This window comes from Hipposideros armiger, unplaced genomic scaffold, assembly GCF_001890085.2.
Source record: "Hipposideros armiger isolate ML-2016 unplaced genomic scaffold, ASM189008v1 scaffold_194, whole genome shotgun sequence".
NCBI classification, from domain to species: Eukaryota; Metazoa; Chordata; class Mammalia; order Chiroptera; family Hipposideridae; genus Hipposideros; species Hipposideros armiger.
In genome coordinates this window covers 1,152,739-1,170,431 of record NW_017731544.1, presented here as the reverse complement: position 1 = coordinate 1,170,431, position 17,693 = coordinate 1,152,739, and the positions used below count along the sequence as shown (strand labels likewise).

Here is a 17,693-nt window from a genome sequence, read left to right as displayed (position 1 = left end):
CCCCTCCACCCATGTCCTCATCCACCTCACTACACAAGGTGAGACTCTGGCTCAGTTAGCATTACCTGCTGGACAGAAGATGGGAGCCAATCACCTCCTGTGTTTTGACCCAAGCTGTATTACTGTGGGTCTCTGAGATATTATGAGATTTACTGTATAATAACCAAAGACAAGATTGGTATTTATGACAATTTATGTGAAGAGTTTAATATTTAAGAAACAAATTTAAAAACACTTGAAGACTACTAAAACACAATGTGAGAATTCTTTAAATATTGTTTTCTTCTCAGAATGGAACCATCCAGTGTGAGACTCTGCTCTGCCTGACACCTGACTGCCCACTGAAGTCGGCTCTTGCATACGTGGATGGCAAGTGCTGTAAAGAATGCAAATGTGAGCATAACTTCTCTGATGAATACTTTCTTTGGCAAAAATAAAGCTTTATAATAATAAATGTTCACCCATCATTGCTTTAATCTGGGCAAGCTAAATAGCTTCAAGAAAGATGGAAATAGGAAGAATATCTTCTCTATTTTGGTTGATCAGTTCTTTTCCATTTAAAAATGTTCCATTTTATTCTAGCAGGAAATTTTTTCTTGGAGGAATCTGTTCTGTATAATAACAGTAACAGAAAGATGTATAAGAAACTTAGTGTAAGGCATTTCTTTCATTAAACTACTTGACATAAATACTTTCCAAATAGGTCAAGAATGGTCCATTCTCAGCAACGATAACCAAAGAAATGCATGATACAAGTTACCTTCAACAACAGATAATGCACCACCTCCATTAGCCCAAAGCACAGAACTCCCCATTATTATAGGATCATCCAGTGTGGATAAGGCCATGGCCTTTTACTCACAAAAAGAGGCTCAAGAGGCTCACGCCATTGAGTGAGGAAGCTGTCCTGCCTTTTAGCAGCCATGCAGTTCACTCCTGATGGCAGGAAATGTTCTTTGAATTTGTAGCTATCCTGAAATGGCTTTTATATCATTCATTCAATACAGAAAACATTGCATCTATGTTACTTATACTTTAAGAGACTGCCCTTAAATCCTTGTTAAAAGGAGCATTTAAAGTTCAGCTATTTTTTTTTTTACAAAGAAATAGTACATAATGAAAACTGAGTTGTTACAAAGTTTGTTTATAGAATGTGTAGGGCTATGTACGTGCAATGTAATCATACACACACACACACACACACACACACACACACACACACACACACACAAAGACAGAGAGAAAGGGAAAGGGAGAGGGCAGAAGAGGGGGAGTGAATGGGTCCTGCTTTTGCTAAGGTCCTCAACGCTTACCCTGCGATGTTACCCTGACATTGCCATGCCTTGCTGTTGCCTTGTAGTGTGCAATGTGCTGTTGAGAGTGACAAGTATCCGTGAAAAATCAGGATGTTGTTTTGTAGTTCATTGATTTGATTCCCTCAGAAGCTCATTTACATTTAATTTTATTGGGCTTTACATTGAGACCAAACCATTTCATGAAAGGGTGAGCCTCGTCCAGTAGATTCTGCTGAACCAGGAAGGATTGAATGCAGTTGTTCGTATACATGTCATTAGCTAATTTTCTTGGTGGGGAGTCATCTGAGTCTTTCCTTGAACTTGTTTTAATAAATAAAAGTTTGTGGTGATCTGTAGTTTTTTTGCAGATAGTTGGAGGCAGGAGGGAGAAGCCCTTTTATAGGACTTTATATTCATAAAATGACAATAATGGGTAATCATACTTTTTGTTTTAACTTCTTTTACCCTTCTTTCCACTAATATTTATATGTTGTTACCTGTGACTATGATAGATTTGCATTAAGTGATGTCGATTTTATTAGAGACTGGCTGATTGGAATCATGGGTCATTGTGATAGATTCATTGGTGAGAAACACTAAATTTCAATTCTGATTTTACCCTTTGTCTCTCTGACCAACAGTAAGTTGCCCACTAAATTAGACTATACTTGAAATCTTCCCAAGAACATGCACTTAGACTTACTGAAATGGTAAAATATTTTGAGATTCATTAATGCAAAGTGCTTTTGGCGTACTTTGGTGTTAATGATTGAACATTGACTGTGTTTGCCTCATATATAAAATAGTGAAAGCTACAAGTAAGTAAGCAGTAAGGAGACCACAGCATCACTGAAGAAATTCCAAAATAATTTATTTGAAACTTTCATTTTACATGGCTAAAAATAATAAAGACAAAATGACTTTTTCTTTCTCGCCATATTCAGTGATGTAGGACTTGTGCCTATGTTTGTTTGTATTTTGAGTATTTGAACTTCAGTTCTGATGAATTCAGCATTTTGTAAGAGCTGTATTTTCAGTAAACACTCATGGAATCTTTTTCCCCCTAACAGAAGTAAGCATTTAGTTTATATGGTAAATTTTCCAAGAGATTATTTGGGACTGTGTCTCCATATGCACAATTTAAAAATCAGTCATTAAAAATATTTCGGGAAGTCTGCTTTTTTTAAAGTTTGCAAAAACTTATTTTATAAAAGATAAATAGCATTTAAAATAAATTTAGTAATCATTAACTGACTTGTTTAGATTGTTCAGATTTTTAAATATGCCAAAGGTGAGAGAAGCAATAGTTTCTCACTGGTACATGTGAGGGGAAGTACAGTCTTATTTTCCTGTTAATTTTTCCAGTATTATCATTGTTATAATTTATGAGAACTCAGTTTCAGTTGAGTATAAGTTAAGTTAAATGGCTTTTATTTTTTAAAACACAAACTTTTGCCTTCCTCTCATGCCCTGCGCTCATCCTGTCATTGAAACTCCTTTGCTCAAAGGCTTTTCAGTGACATAAAATTAACAAAATATATTCTGTAGTGAGAATGCTTTAAAGAGATTAATCATTTACTGTTTCTAAAAGCCCTTGGAAGCTAAAACACATAACCTAACTGCTGAACATTACTCTGCCAAGACTGACACGAACAAAGCAAGTACGTGTGCCAGTCATTTTTTTGATGTTCTTTATTTAAGGCTTTCAGGGTTGCTTCATCAGAGTTGTTTGTGCAACTCCGAGCAGCCCTATTTTGCAGTATGCTTTGTAATTTCCCTCTGTAACTTCAGCTCCAGCTCTTTATCCAAATATAAATAACTGCTGAATAGTAAGAAGGTTGTTGTCCTGGGAAAGAAGTCAGTGAGAGCCAAGCCTGTCACTTTTCTTTATTTGAATCTACATAAGCAAAGTGTTGGGACAATGGGCTTAACCTTTCCTGCCTCTGCTCCTGAGCTACTGTGGTGGAGTTGAACATAGACAAGATAAAATCCAAAGGCAGGAATGTCAATGCCAGATGGTTAAGGTAATGATAATCACAGCTCTAATGAAGTCTTATCAGTCCCACAGGTTAGAAGGCACACACTTTGTTCCTCATGTGATCTTCAGAACAATTCTGTAAGATAGGCATTGCCTCCATCTTCCCAGTGAGGGGTTACCTGGTCCAAGAATACGCAGTGAGAAATCCCAGAGAAGTTCCATTTGAAAGTGCTGTGCTTTGAGAGCCTATTTCCTTCTGTGAAACCATCCACTATAATTAATCTAAGCGATCCATTTTTGTCCACTGGTAACTAAATTTACCATACAAAGCCATTTGGAGTCCTGGTTAAATCTAGGTCAAATTGCAAAGTAAGCAGAGTTTGCCTTTGTCCCTCTCTCTTCTGCCCTTTGAGCCACCATCATCACATCCTTTATCCCAGTCGTAAGGTCTCAACTTGCCAACACCAAGATCGACTGTCACAAATTAAAGATAGCTCTAGAAAATGTAGAGTAGAAATATTTTCAGTGACTTTAACTCTGTAATATGATGAGGTCAAATTAGTTAAAGTACATAAAATCACAACCCAGGTTAAAAAAAATGAAGAATTATCAGAAAATAATTGTCTAAAGTTCGAGGAAATAGAAAGTTATGGAAAGTCTCTGAAATTTGGAAAAAATCTGCACATTCATTTATTTTGTTTCAGTGGATTATAGACTCAAGTTTCAACACAGAGTTCTGCTTTCCAGAAAAGGTGATTTATGAAAATGAGGAATCTGAAATAAATCTGAACTAATGCTTTGATATCTTTTACAGAAGAGCTATGTTTAAAAACAAAAACAAGGAAGACAGATTTTACCTGCCTTTTTAGAGAGACATCAAATACAGGAAGCGTGAATGTGACTATTCAAATTGGGTGGTGCTTGCCTAGCGCAATAGCTATTTTAATTGTTTTCTCAAAGAGGCCAGATTTATATGAATATATTAAAATCATCACTCTTCTGATTGAGCAAAATCAGAGTTTAAATATATAATATAGATTACATTTTAATATTCTATGCCCTGATTAAACATCAGATTGTATTAAATTTAAATTAAAAAGCTCTGTCAGTTTAGATAAAATGGAATTATTATGTCTTTTTGCATATTGAGTATTTAAGTATGTGGGTTATAGAGTTAGATTTCTCTGGATTTGAATCCCGGCTCTACCACTTAGCTTGTGTGACTTTGGTCAAGTTCCTTAAACCTCTCAGAGGCTCAGTCTCCTCATCTATACAGTGGAGACAGCAATTATATCTATTTATATAAGGTTGGTGGGAGGACTGAATGAGTAATACATGTGAAGTGCTTAGAACAATTTTAGCTGTTGTTTTTATTAAAAGAACCATTCATGTGTTTATTGATGAAAATACAAAATAGTGGAACTATCTTATTGGGTCATAGATCTTAAATTTACACAGGACCTCAGAGATCTTCAGAATAGCCATTTGTTTTTGAGGAGGAAGGTTTTATTATCCCCATTTTCCAGAGAAGTAACGAATGGGGCCAGGGAGGTTAAATGGCTTTTCTAAGATTAAACAATTAGTATATAATGTGAGGTAATTTTTTTTTTCCAAAATTGTGTTCTGATATTTGGCACTGCTTTCCTCAAAGCCATTCTATCTCTCAATATTTTGGATAGGTCTTGACCAAGGTCGACACTAAGAACCAATGTATCATGTATTATCTATTCTTTTTTCTCTGGCTTCTTTCATTCAAAATCATGTTTGTGAAATTTGTCCTTGCCTGTAGATGATCATTTATACTTATTGCTGTATATATTCTATTTGTGTTAATACACCACAGTCCAACCTATTGTCGAAGGGCAGTTGGGTGCTTTCCAGTTTTGGGTTATATAAATAGTTCTTTAAATACTTTTTACATGGTTTTTTTTTTTTGGTGTTATGCATGCCTGATGGGTATATACCTTAGAATTGTTTGGTCATAGGGTAAAACTTTTATTCTATGGCAAAATTGTTTTTCCCTTTGGTACAATTGTTTTTCCAAACAGTTTTCTCAAGTGGTTATAGCAGTTTACTCTGCCACCAACAATGTATGAACACTCCAGTTGCTCCACACCCTCACCCACACGTAGCATTGTTAGGCTTTTAGATGTTAGGCATTATGATAAATAATGCTGGTACATGATATTGTATTGTAGTTTAAATTTATTATACATTTCCTTGATGACAAGTGAAAATGAGCATTTTTTCATATGTTTATGGGCCACTTTCATTAATTTTAAATAATAGAAAACAAGAGCAGATTTTTTTATATGTATACTTTCCCAAAGAGCTTTCCTCTTGCTTTTGGCAGGACATGGTAGTTTGAGGGGTTTGATTCTTTTATTTTCATATTAGTGTGCAGATATAGATGGTTCTAGCTCTGCCACTTAATATGCAAGCAAAGCGGGGATAGGGATTAAATGGCTGCCAGTTAAGTAATTTGGGGATTTTTTAAAAAGGTATGACAATATAGTTAAACTGAATCAGAGACTTTTGAACATGTGAACATAGGGATGAAGAAGAAAAATCAGTGGGATATAATTCACCAAGAACCTCTTTGTTCTTAAAATAAGGAAAAAACATAATTTATGGAATTTATATAGGCTACATTTAAAAAAAATTTAGAGCGACACAGCCGATACACTTAGCTGTCTGTATGGTAATGCTGGAAGCAGGGGGAATATACAATATATGCTGGAGGTTCTCATGCATTAACACAAGTATAAACTAGTTGGCATTACAGAGACACAAGGAGCTACATGACCAGAATGCCAGTACAGACTGAGAGGATCTATGCAGTAATGAAAAAGGTAGAAATAGCATCAAAAGGAAGGCATGTTGTTTTACTATCAGATGCAATATTTTTAGAATGTTTCCTGAAAGCCTGTGGAAAGTTACTTTAAAATATTATGTCATAGCAAACAATTGAATGAGCTGAGAGCGGATGGTGTTGCTGTAAATCATGTGCATGGTCTTGGTCTGGATTCAGTCCTTTCTCAACAAAATGACCCTAATTTAATATTTAAAATAATATTGGGTAAATAATAGAATTAGGACGCTTTTCTATTTCTATAGGTCTGTGTGAAAAAAACAGGCAAGAAAATAATCTACTTGTGCATTACCTAGTTATGATAATTGAGCTTATGGTAGGGAATATTTTCACTAAAGACAAATAGCTAAATTTTATCAAAGATTTCATCAGGATAATCCTGTAGGTTTCACAAACACTATCATTAATTTTGGGTGATACTTTTAAATAAATTCTTCAAAAGAACATTTGGCATAACGCTATTTTTTTTTACACACTATAAAAACTGATAAATGTCAAATTAGTGGAAAAAATACTGAACTGGCAATATATTAATACGAATAAGTAATAATATAGCCTTCAGATTAATGACTATATGAGATGCCACATGATGCATTTTAATGATCTTTCAAAAAATATAAATCTACTGTTAATTATTCAGCTTGTAGCAGAGGTGGGTTGCCAGGGAAAGGCAGGGCAGAATCACAGGATGATGACATTGTCACAATGATTTAGCTGCTGTGTCCTCTACTCCACAGTCCTGAGTAGTGTAAATTGCTTGATGCTGTCACTTTTTCTTCCATATTCTAGGACAGCATTTTTAACATTTTTAATAAACATAATGCATGCATATGGTAAATACTCAAGCTATCCAAAAAGATATAAAATAAAATATAAAAAAATCCCCCTTCTTCTCTCTCCCCCAAACTTCTAATTCCTGTGCCATTCCAGATTATTTTTAATGCATCCACTCATACACATATATAGGTTTTTTATATATGGTAAATGGTATCATATATTTTTCTGGACTTTAATCTTGGAGATGTTTCCATATCAACTAACTTTTAAAAATTGCTGCATATTATCCTGATGTATAGTTTATTATAATGTTCTTTCTCCTTCTCAAGGGGTAATTTGGTTGTTTCTAACTTGTTTTTTTTTCTTATGAGAAAACAATATTTCAGGATGTCGTTGATACATGATCTTGGTGCGCTTTTATACGGCTTTATCTAGAGGGTAAATTGCTAATGGTGGAATTGTTGAGTCAGCTCTTTCCAAATTACAAAAAGCTAGTCCTGAGTTTTTCCTCTTTAGCGAGGAGCATCGGGTGGTCGCACTGAGGGAAACCTGAAAACACTTTTCTCTTAGTTTCACTAGGTCTTTAAAAAGGGCATCAGAAGGGCTTTCTTCTTTTTCCCAAGCAACCTTGACATGTTAATATCAACTCATGGGAGATCCTTTAATGAGAGAGAGTTTATGGAAGCCTGAATGTTCTTGTTTTACCACAATGTTGTCTAGTGAGTGCATATGAAATTATTACAATTAATTATGCATCTTCAATAAATTCCATAGATGGCATAAGAATATAGTAAATTTATGTTTTTCTGAAATGAAAGTGGTTTTCCAAAAGACATAACACGGGGTACTGCCCTCTCATTCTGAGGCATTATGCTGTGTCTCTTTAATCATGTTTTATTTTAAAATAATGGATAGTACTCAGCCTCTAGTTCTTCACTCTGAATTGTAATTTCTCTTTATTATTAAGATCCTTGAATTAATGTATTTTGTGGATTTTATTATTTTGCATGCCCCATTACTTTTTCTTAAAAGAATTTCTCTGCCCATCTAATGACATTGCTTAAATGGCCTAAAACTCTTCAGAAGAAAGCTTTATGCGAATCTGTCTATAATAATAATTAAATCAAACTGTCTGGTACTGTTCTAGGCGACTAAAACTGGGACTCTTTAGGTGATCAGAAGGCTCGTTCTCCTGAGTAGTGTAAGGCTTTGAAACAAATGAGAGCATTTCAGATTTATACGATCATCGAGATAGCATTCAGATGAGACTCAGTTTAAGAGAGATGAAAAACACTCATCTTAGGCAGAAAATGCAGCTTCTTATCTGCAGTGTTTTTAGGTAATTATTTTTAAAATGAGCTTATTTTCTTCTCAATAGAGATCATACAAAATGGCATTTTGAAGTCAGAACAGGCAAAAAATAAGATACATGCAATTTAAAGCATCTTACAAGTTGTTTTTGGCAATTATGGGAAAGTAGTAACTCAAGAAGACCAACTGCATAATAAAGGTAAATGGACATCATTGTGCCCATTGGAGAACAAAGCCACACACCTACCATCTCCCCAAAAAAGTACAAAACATCAACTCAGCTGTCCTGAGCTCCCCATTGCATGGCTTCAATACTGTATGTGGTCTGTGTTCTCAGTAAATATTTATAAATGGTATAAAATTAGCATACGTTGAAAATTAAATGAAGAAGGTGCAATATAGGAATTCAGTGTGAGGAAGGGTCAGAAAGGAATTCTCTTTTTGTAGTTTAGAGATGGTTGTGATAGAGTACAATTCAGGCATGTTTCTTTTTATGCAAAGGCTGGCCCCAAATTCAGAACTATTTAACTATAAAAAATATATATGAAATCACATGAGCTTGCTTTAAAAAATCGTTTCTGGAGTTGGTGTTGGTAAGAATGGAACTCTACCCAGCTTAGGAACATTAAGCTTGTAAAACATCTCTTGTCATGGCCTGTTACTAGAATATTCTACCCACATTATCTACTAGAGCCTTTGTCTAGATATTTCCTCTAAATGCAGTAGCTCCGATTCATACCCTCTTCACCCGGTTTCTGGAATGTTGCCTCTGTTGGGGCACTGGCTTCGTGATCTCTGGAGTTTGGCCCTAAGCTATAGGACTACACTAGGTTTTTAGGATTTGACGTTCAGATCTTGGGCTTATTGCTTGTTTTATATTTTAGTTACATTGTTATTGTAAAAAAAATTGGGGGGCTGGCTGGCTTCGGAATGGTCTTCACTTACAAATATTGTTCTGAGTTGTAAAGAGATGTCTCATAAACACCTCTTGTGCAATAAACTCAGCTACTTGGTTTGTTGTACATATATGTATAATGATATACAGGTATGCTATTTATGATGGTAACTGTTGGCAAGTGACCCCAGTGATCCATGACACATACATTCGTGATTTTGCTGAGACCTGAATTTTTGCTCAACAAGCTATGAGGCCTGTATACAGGAATGCATCACTTGGTTCAGTGCTTCCCAAATTTTCATGGGAATATGAATCACCCTGGGGGGCTCGTTAAAATGAAAATTATCGTTCAGTGGTTCTTGGATGGAGCCTGAGAGTTTGCATTTCTAACCAGCTCCTGGGTGAACCCAAAACTGCTGGTACCTGGGGCACATTTTAATTAGCAAATATTTAACCGGTGGGTGTGTTTTCCTGGTTGTCCAGCTTCTCAATGGAGCTTTATTTTTCTCTCGTGGATCTCAAGTGTGCAGTAAGTTCTCTGAATACATGTTTTAGGGTTGATGTTTTCAGCTGACATTTATTAAGTATGTTCTGAGTATGAGAGGTTAACATGAGTCATTTCTCTTGCTTGTCATAATGACTTACAATTTACAGATGAGGAAACTGAAGTTCGGGGATGTTACTTCACTTTCCTGAGATAACCCAGCCAGTAAAGGGGCAGCACCACAATGTGCACACATGCAGTGTTTCTCGTACACTGCCTCAGGTGATGTGTAACATATTTCATTAGTGGGACCAGAAAACCCGTTTAAATGAGGAAGTAAAAAATGTATGATGTTCCGGAGACAGCAATAACCATGCATTCAAAAGATATGGAAATACTTAAGAAATACGATTCTATAATGCTTATTTCTATATGCAATAAGAAAGGAGAGAAAAACCAAATGCAAGTTATCCAGTATTTGTTACTAAAGTGAAATATTTTTGTTATCATAGGAAGCACAATTTTTTATGACTTGGTTGTACCTCATATATGGAACAGACTATTGATGCTGATAGTTCAGGAAAAGAAATTTTAAAAGCAAATGATATCTAGCTGGATTTTTATTTGATTTTGGTAAAGAAAGAACAGGGAAAGTACATTGAATTAAAACTTAAAAGTGTCTACTGAAAAAGTCTAGACCTACCTGGATTATTAACTAGAATTCTTGCAAGTCAGTGATCATAAAGAATTCCACCTCCTTGGCCTCCAAATCCTGTTTTTTTGAAGCTTTCTTTGCATTTTCATCAGATGAGGTCTCTTTCTAAGTACTCTTGGTGGAATAATTCACATCAGCCTGATTTCCCAGGCTTTTTGTAGTAGCTTGCTAGAGTTTCATAAGATATATAGTTTTAGTTTATGCCAGGTGGCTAGGCTGAGATGAATTGTGGTGTCTCGATATTAAATTCAACTATTCTCATCCAGCTTTTAACTGTTTGTGTCCCACATACATTGAAGTCTGTTTTTTAAAAAATTTTTTATTGTAGGTTTTATAAGAATAAGAAGATTAGGAAAAGCAATCCAATACTAGAAAACTTCAGGACAGTGCATTTTCCATAAGCCTAAATTCCCTTTTCTCCTTTGCAAAATTCCACCTTTAATCTATGCCCTTTGAATTGTACTCCATGCCACTTGATTCCTGGGGTTATTTCAATGATGGTGATTTAGAAGGACTTAGTGAGCCTGCATAAATGCACCTCACGATGCTAAAACTGAGTGTGTGCTGATAGACCTGGATAGTCTCAATTTTTATTCAACCCATTCAAGCCTTTTTGATTAGTTTCAGGTCCTCATAGTTTATTGTAGCATTATTTGCAAGAAGACATGAAATATGAATTTTTTTTTGTCCTGAGTCGTTATTGTTAGATTAGGGAAGCTAATTCTTTATTATGCTTGGAGGAAGAGAAAAACAAATGTAGCGGGTAACACATTCTTTTCCCACTATTTTGTGAGTAAGCATCTTTTTTTTTTTTTTAAAGATTTTTATTGGGGAATTGGGGGATGCGAACAGTGCTGGGGAATTGGGGGAAGGGGAACCAGACAAGTTGCTGTTGTTTTTGTTCTTCAGTCTAGTTGTGGAGGACGTTGCTTTACTGGCCCATGTTGGCACCATCATTGCGCTCTTCCCGGGCGAGGCAGATCAGTCGCCGGCTTCTGGACGGCCGCTCACTGCGGCTGTTGGCCGCTCACGCTGGCTGCTGGCTACACACGGTAGCTCATGGCAACCCACTGCAGCAGGGGCTGCAGCCTACGCAGTCACTGACGACTCCAGCTATTGTTCAGCATCTTAGCTGTAGAGGACAGTGTCACTGGCCCTCATATGTGGGATCTGAACCGGGGCCCTCTGGCGTCCCAAGCCAGTTCTTAACCATCGCGCCACTCAGCCGGCCCAAGCATCATCTTTTTAAACCAATGAAAAATTGAGCTTTTCTGATCACAAATTAGGTACTCTCACAGCAAGCAGTATTAAGAATTTCCCATTTCCCTTTTTGCCTATAGTTCACTTCCAACATTTCTCGGGCCCTGAATCTCAGAAAGGTCACTTGTACTTGTTGGTTGGGAAGAAGGGAAAGTGTGGGCTAGTATAGAACAGAATGAACATTGTACTTGTTCGCTGATTTATTTTATCTATTAACGTCCCTGAGACCATGATTCCTAAATGCTGAAGGACTTAGAGCTGGGGAGACGATCAGTAGAATGTGAAGTAGAATGTAAGAATTGGATTAACTGCCCTGGCTGAGTGTACCACATGTGCAGGGATAAATTTAGTTGCTGAGGAGCTTGGATTAATCCTAGAAATAGTAAGTAGTAGGGGGATGAATATTCTGTGCATATAGAAATTAAGTGAAATAAAGGTGAAATTGCATGTCTTACCACTGAGTCTCTTTTCAATAATTTTCATTCATTTAAAAATAAATTATAAAGCACCTCCTATGAATTACTCATTGCTCAACACTGGGAATACAGTGGTGAACAAAATACGATTGCTCTGTGCTTTCAAAGTCATAACAGTCAAGTTGGGGAGACAGACATTAGTCGTATAATGATCAAGTAGGCAATGCACTGTTGCAGCAGTAGGATGCTGATAAAGCAACTGTACTACGTGAAATTCACTGAGCAGGGAGGTCAGGGAAGGCATCCTTCAGAAGGTGATGTTTGGGTTGGGATATGATGAACAAATCACATTGTATTAGTGAAGATAAGAAGGAAGAAAAGTTCAGGCCAAGAGAATTTAATATGCAAAGGCTCTGTATAGGGAGGTAGGATGTTGAGAAGGGAGGCTGGTGTGGCTGATGTGCAGAGTCAAGAGGTAGGAAGGGGCCAGAGTAAGGAGTTGTGTTTTTATCCTAAGGGCGATGGGGTGCACGTTACATATTTTAGGAAAGGGAGGTCCATTTTTGCAGTTATCCAGAGAAGAAACGATGATAGCAACTTCGTCAGGTGGAAGCGATGTGAAGTTTGATTCTGGATGTATTTTGAAGGCAGAGCCAACAGTATTGTCTGAAGACCCGATATGGGTATGAGTAAAAGAGAAGAGTTAGGATTACACCACGTTTTTGGTTTGAGGAAGTAGAAGGATGGAGTTACTGTTAACAAAGATGGGAAAGCCTGCTAACTGAGTCGGATTTGGGAGAGTGGCTAAGATCAAGAATTCAGTTTAAATATGTTCTATTTGAGAGGTGGATTAGCTGTTGAAATGGAAATGTAGAGTAAGCAGCTGTATATATGAGTCTGGAGACTGGGACAAAGGCCAGAGGTAGACGTAAAAATATGGATTGTTCAATTTTTTTATGTTTCTTGGCAATTCGTATTTATTTTCTGAATTAGCTTTTCATGTACATTACCCACTTTGAAATTCATTTTTTTGTATTTTTTCTTGATTTGTAAGGGCTCATTTTATAATAAAACTCACTTGTGATATATGTTCCAAGTATATTTTTATAATGTTGCTTCTTTTAGTTAGTGGTTTTCAACAAAGATTTAAAATTTTATGTAATTGAATCATTTAGTCATGCTAAAAAGGCATTCTTTCTTTTATTCATTAGAAAATTTACCTTCTAACCTCCAAATAGCCTCACTTTTTTCATTTTAAGGTTAAACAATCTGGGATTTATTTATGTGTACATGAGATAATAATTCTAGTTAATTTCTTTTGTCAAACAAGTTAACCAATAATTCCAGTACCATTTATTGAATGATCTTTTGTTCATTGATTAACATGCCATTTTATCTTATATTAGATATTTATATATTTACATGTATTTGAGTTTTTTTCTAGGATTTCTATTATTTTCTTTTAATCTATTTGTCTCATGGTATTGATTCTATAATATTTTTATTGTAGCTTTCTAGTATGAGTTATTATTTGGGAAAATAAGTCTACCATCATTCTTTTTAAAAAATTCTTTATTGGGTTATTTTCTCTCATATATACTTCCAGATGACTTCTACATATCATGAAAATTATCTGTCTCTAAATAGTTTCAAAAACTCAGCCACATGCGTATCTGATTCTGGTACCTTTTCTGAGACAATTTTTTTGTGTATACCACAGAACAAATTGTGTAGTTATTCTTATTTGTTATTTTGTATGTATTAATGAAAGCAATCTCATGGTTTAAGATTTGAACTATTTTAGAGGTGGAGTAATTTTGAATGTTGACAAGTTCGGTCTCGTGTTTTCATTTTCATTTGTCTCAAGGTATTTTTTGATTCCTTCTTTGATCTCATGGTTGACTCATTCATTATTTAGTAGCATGTTATTTAACCTCTATGTGTGTGTGTGTGTGTGTGTGTGTGTGTGTGTGTGTGTGTGTGTGTGTTTCAGTTTTTATCTTGTAATTGACTTTTAGTTTCATACCATTGTGGTCAGAAAGAAACTTAATATGATTTCAAACTTCTTAAATTTTTTGAGACTTGTTTTGTGGCCTAACATTGTCATTCTTGGAAAATGTTTCATGTACACTTAAAAAAAACGTATATTCTGCTGCTTTGGTTGAAAGGTTCTAAAAAAATTAAATCCATCTAGTGTAGTGGGTCATTTAAGACCCCTGTTTCCTTGTTGATTTTCTGTCTGGAAGATCTGTCCACTGGTGTCAGTGGGGTGTTGAAGTCCCTACTATGATTTTGTTACTGTTGATCTCTGTGTTTATGTCCGTCAATATCTGTTTTATATATTTAGGGGCTCCTACGTTGGGTGCATAGATGTTTACTAGGGTTATGTCCTCTTGTTGAATCGATCCCTTTATCGTTATGTAATGTACTTCTTTGTCTCTTATAGTCTTCATTTTAAAGTATATTTTGTCCAATGTAAGTATTGCTACTCCACCTTTTTTCCCATTTCCATTTGTGTGAAATCTTTTTCCATCCCTTTACTTTCAGTCTGTGTGTGTCTTTTGATCTGAGATGGGTCTCTTGTAGACAGTATATGCATGGGTCTTGTTTTCTTATCTGTTTAGCTACCCTAAGTCGTTCGATTATAGCATTTAATCCATTTACATTGAAAGTGATTATTGATAGGTACATAGTTATTGCCATTTTATTATTCATACTTTTGATCTGCTTTTGTTTTTTGTTTGTTTTACCCCTTCTTCTTAAAGAAGTTCTTTTAACATTTCTTGTAATACTGGCTTGCTGATAATGAATTCCTTTATTTTTTCATATCTGGGAAGCAGTTTATCTGTTCTTCAATTTTAAATGATAGCCTTGCTAGCTAGAGAAGTCTTGGTCATAGGCCCTTGTTTTTCATCGCTTTGAATACTTCCTGCCACTGCCTTCTGGCCTGCAGCTTCTTTTGTGAAATCAGCTGATAGTCTTACAGGAGCTCCGTTGTAAGTAATTGTCTTTCTCTTGCTGCTCTTAGGATTCTCTCTTTTTCTTTAAACTTTGCCATTTTTATTTATTTTTATTTTTTATTTAAGATTTTTATTGGGGTATTGGGGAGATGGGAACAGTGCTGGGGAATTGGGGGAAGGGGAACAGACAAGTTGCTGTTGTTTTGTTCTTCAGTCTAGTTGTGGAGGATGTTGCTTCACTGGCCCAAGTTGGCACCATCATTGCGCTCTTCCCTGGTGAGGCAGATCAGTCGCCGGCTTCTGGACGGCCGCTCACTGTGGCTGCTGGCCGCTCACGCTGGCTGCTGGCTACACACGGTAGCCCATGGCAACCCACTGCCACAGGCGCTGCAGCCTACGCCCTCGCTGGCGACTCACGGCAGCCCAGCTCCAGGTCGAGCTGTTGTTCAGCATCTTAGCTGTGAAGGGCAGTGTCACTGGCCCTCATATTTGGGATCCAAACCGGGGCCCTCTGGCGTCCCAAGCCAGTTCTTAACCATCGCGCCACACGGCCGGCCCCATTTTTATTTTTAATGTGTCTGGGTGTGAGCCTCTTTGGGTTCATCTTGTTTGGGACTCTGTTTACTTCTGGGCTTGTATGTCTATTTCCTTCACCAGATTAGAAAAATTTTCAGTCATTATTTCTTCAAATAGGTTCTCAATCCCTTGCTCCATCTCTTCTCCTTCTGTCACTCCTGTGATGTGAATGTTTTTACACTTGGTGTTTTCTCAAAAGTCCCTTAAACTATATTCAGTTTTTCAAATTCTTTATTCTTTTTGTTGTTCCAATTAGGTATTTTCTGTTACCTTGTCATCTAAATCACTGATTTGATCCTCTGCGTCATCTAATTGCTGTTGATTTCGTCTAGTGTATTCTTCAAGTTATTGTATTCATTATTTCTGTTTTGCTTTTATGGTTTCTATGTCTTTCTTTATGTTTGTTATCTCTTTGTTGATGTTTTCCCTAATTTCCTTAAGCATTCTCATAACTAGTGTTTTAAACTCAGTCTCTGGTGGGCTGGTTGCCTCCATTTCATTTAGTTCTTTTTCTGGAGTTTTTTCCTGTTCTTTTATTTGGGGCATGTTTCGTTGTTCCCTAGTTTTAGCTCCCTCTGTGTATTTTTCTATGTATTACCGAGATCTCCTGTGTCTCTCAGTCTTTGCCGATGGTCTTATATAGTTGGCGATCTGTGTGGTTCAATGGTGCAATCTTCTTGATCATCTGTGTGTGTGTTCCAGGTGTCCCTTGTGTGTGCTTTGTGTGTTCTCCTATTGTAGTTGAGCCTCGATTGCTTTTGGCACATCAGTGGGTGGGATTGACTCCCAGGCTGACTGGCTGTGAGAATTGGCTATGCCCACAGCATATGAGCTGCTGTGTGGGGACTGACCCCTCATAGGTGGATTTGCCTGAGCGGGCTGTTCTGCCAGTTGAGGCTATCCTTCTGGTGTGCCTCTTGTGAGGCTAACCTGGTAGTGCTCTGGTATGTTGTTTCTGGTGTGTTTTGGGAGAGGCTTCCGTGCAGTCCAATTTCAGCCTTGCCTGTGACCAGCCTGGGGCTACCTGGTTGGGGCTACAAAACTGTAGGTGGTTGGTTGATGCCTCTGCTGTACCTGGAGGTGTGTAGGGATAGACACTCTGTGAACTGCGGCTCCCTGTGACCAGTATTGAGCCTGGGGCTGCTTAGCAAAAGGCCTATGACTTCCCTAGGCCTGTTGCCAAGTGTTGGCTGCCCCTAAGGCTCAGCCGTTGAAAGAGAGCCTCCTTAGGTGTGTGGGCCAGGCTGGTTGACCCAAGTGTCGAGAGTGTCCTCAGTGATGCAGCACTAGCTGGGCGGGGTGGGGTTCCAGTGTGTGGGCTCTGGTTTTTACAAAGTTAATGCAGATTAAGTTTTTATACCAGTGCTGGGCCAGTGACCATTTTGCAAAATGCCCTGAGAATACCGCAGGCAGCCATCACTCACCTCAGGCCTACAGATCCTTAAGAGTTGCCCAAGAGAAGTTGCAGCACAAGTTGTGGCTGACTGCCCACCTCCAAAAGTTCCTCAGGCTGCCATGGGTCATCTGCTGCTGTAAAAGGCTTATATAGCTTGTGGGGTAGGACCGGCCACCCAGGAGCTTAGTATGCCCCCAGCAATGCAACATGACTGGCTGTGGTAGGGACCCAGGGCGTCACCCAGCTGGTGCACATGTGTGGATTTCAGCAGACCAATGCGGTCTCAGATTTAGCCCTTTTGGGGGAGGGTTCAACATAGAAAAGATGGCTCCTTCTTCTAGGCTACACGTGAGACAAGCTCCACACAGGGACAATGGTGGCTGTCCCTCAAGACCTCACTGCAAAGCCACACAACTCGGGTTTTCCCTGTATGTCTCTGCTGTCTCTCAAATTGCTGCCCCTCCACCAGAGCCCAAGTGAGTATTTACAAGTGAGTGAGTAGGTGTGCTGGCACTTTAAGAGGATGTCTGGATTTTCAGCTGCCTTCTCTCTCACTGGGACAGATGAACAGAGTCCTCACTGATTTTAAATGCCAGATGTTGTGGGGACTCCTCTTCCCAGCACAGGACCCCTGGGCTGGGGAACCCACTGTGGGGCTGGAACTCTTCTCTTTAGGGGGCCCTCTACCACCAAGGTGTCCCTCCTGGTATTCAATCACTACCAATGGATTTGGGGTCAGCCTGTTTGTGTCTCTG

General features: G+C 37.6%; 1 protein-coding gene across 1 annotated transcript in view; it reads left to right on the top strand.

Annotated features, from left to right (window-relative positions):
• The window catches only part of NELL2 (neural EGFL like 2), a 329,178-nt gene that overhangs the window by 84,190 nt on the left and 227,295 nt on the right, over window positions 1-17,693 (top strand). The window contains exon 9 of the mRNA XM_019653065.1: window positions 291-393. Coding sequence (XP_019508610.1) covers window positions 291-393 — 103 coding nt within the window. The remainder of the gene's footprint in view (window positions 1-290; window positions 394-17,693) is intronic.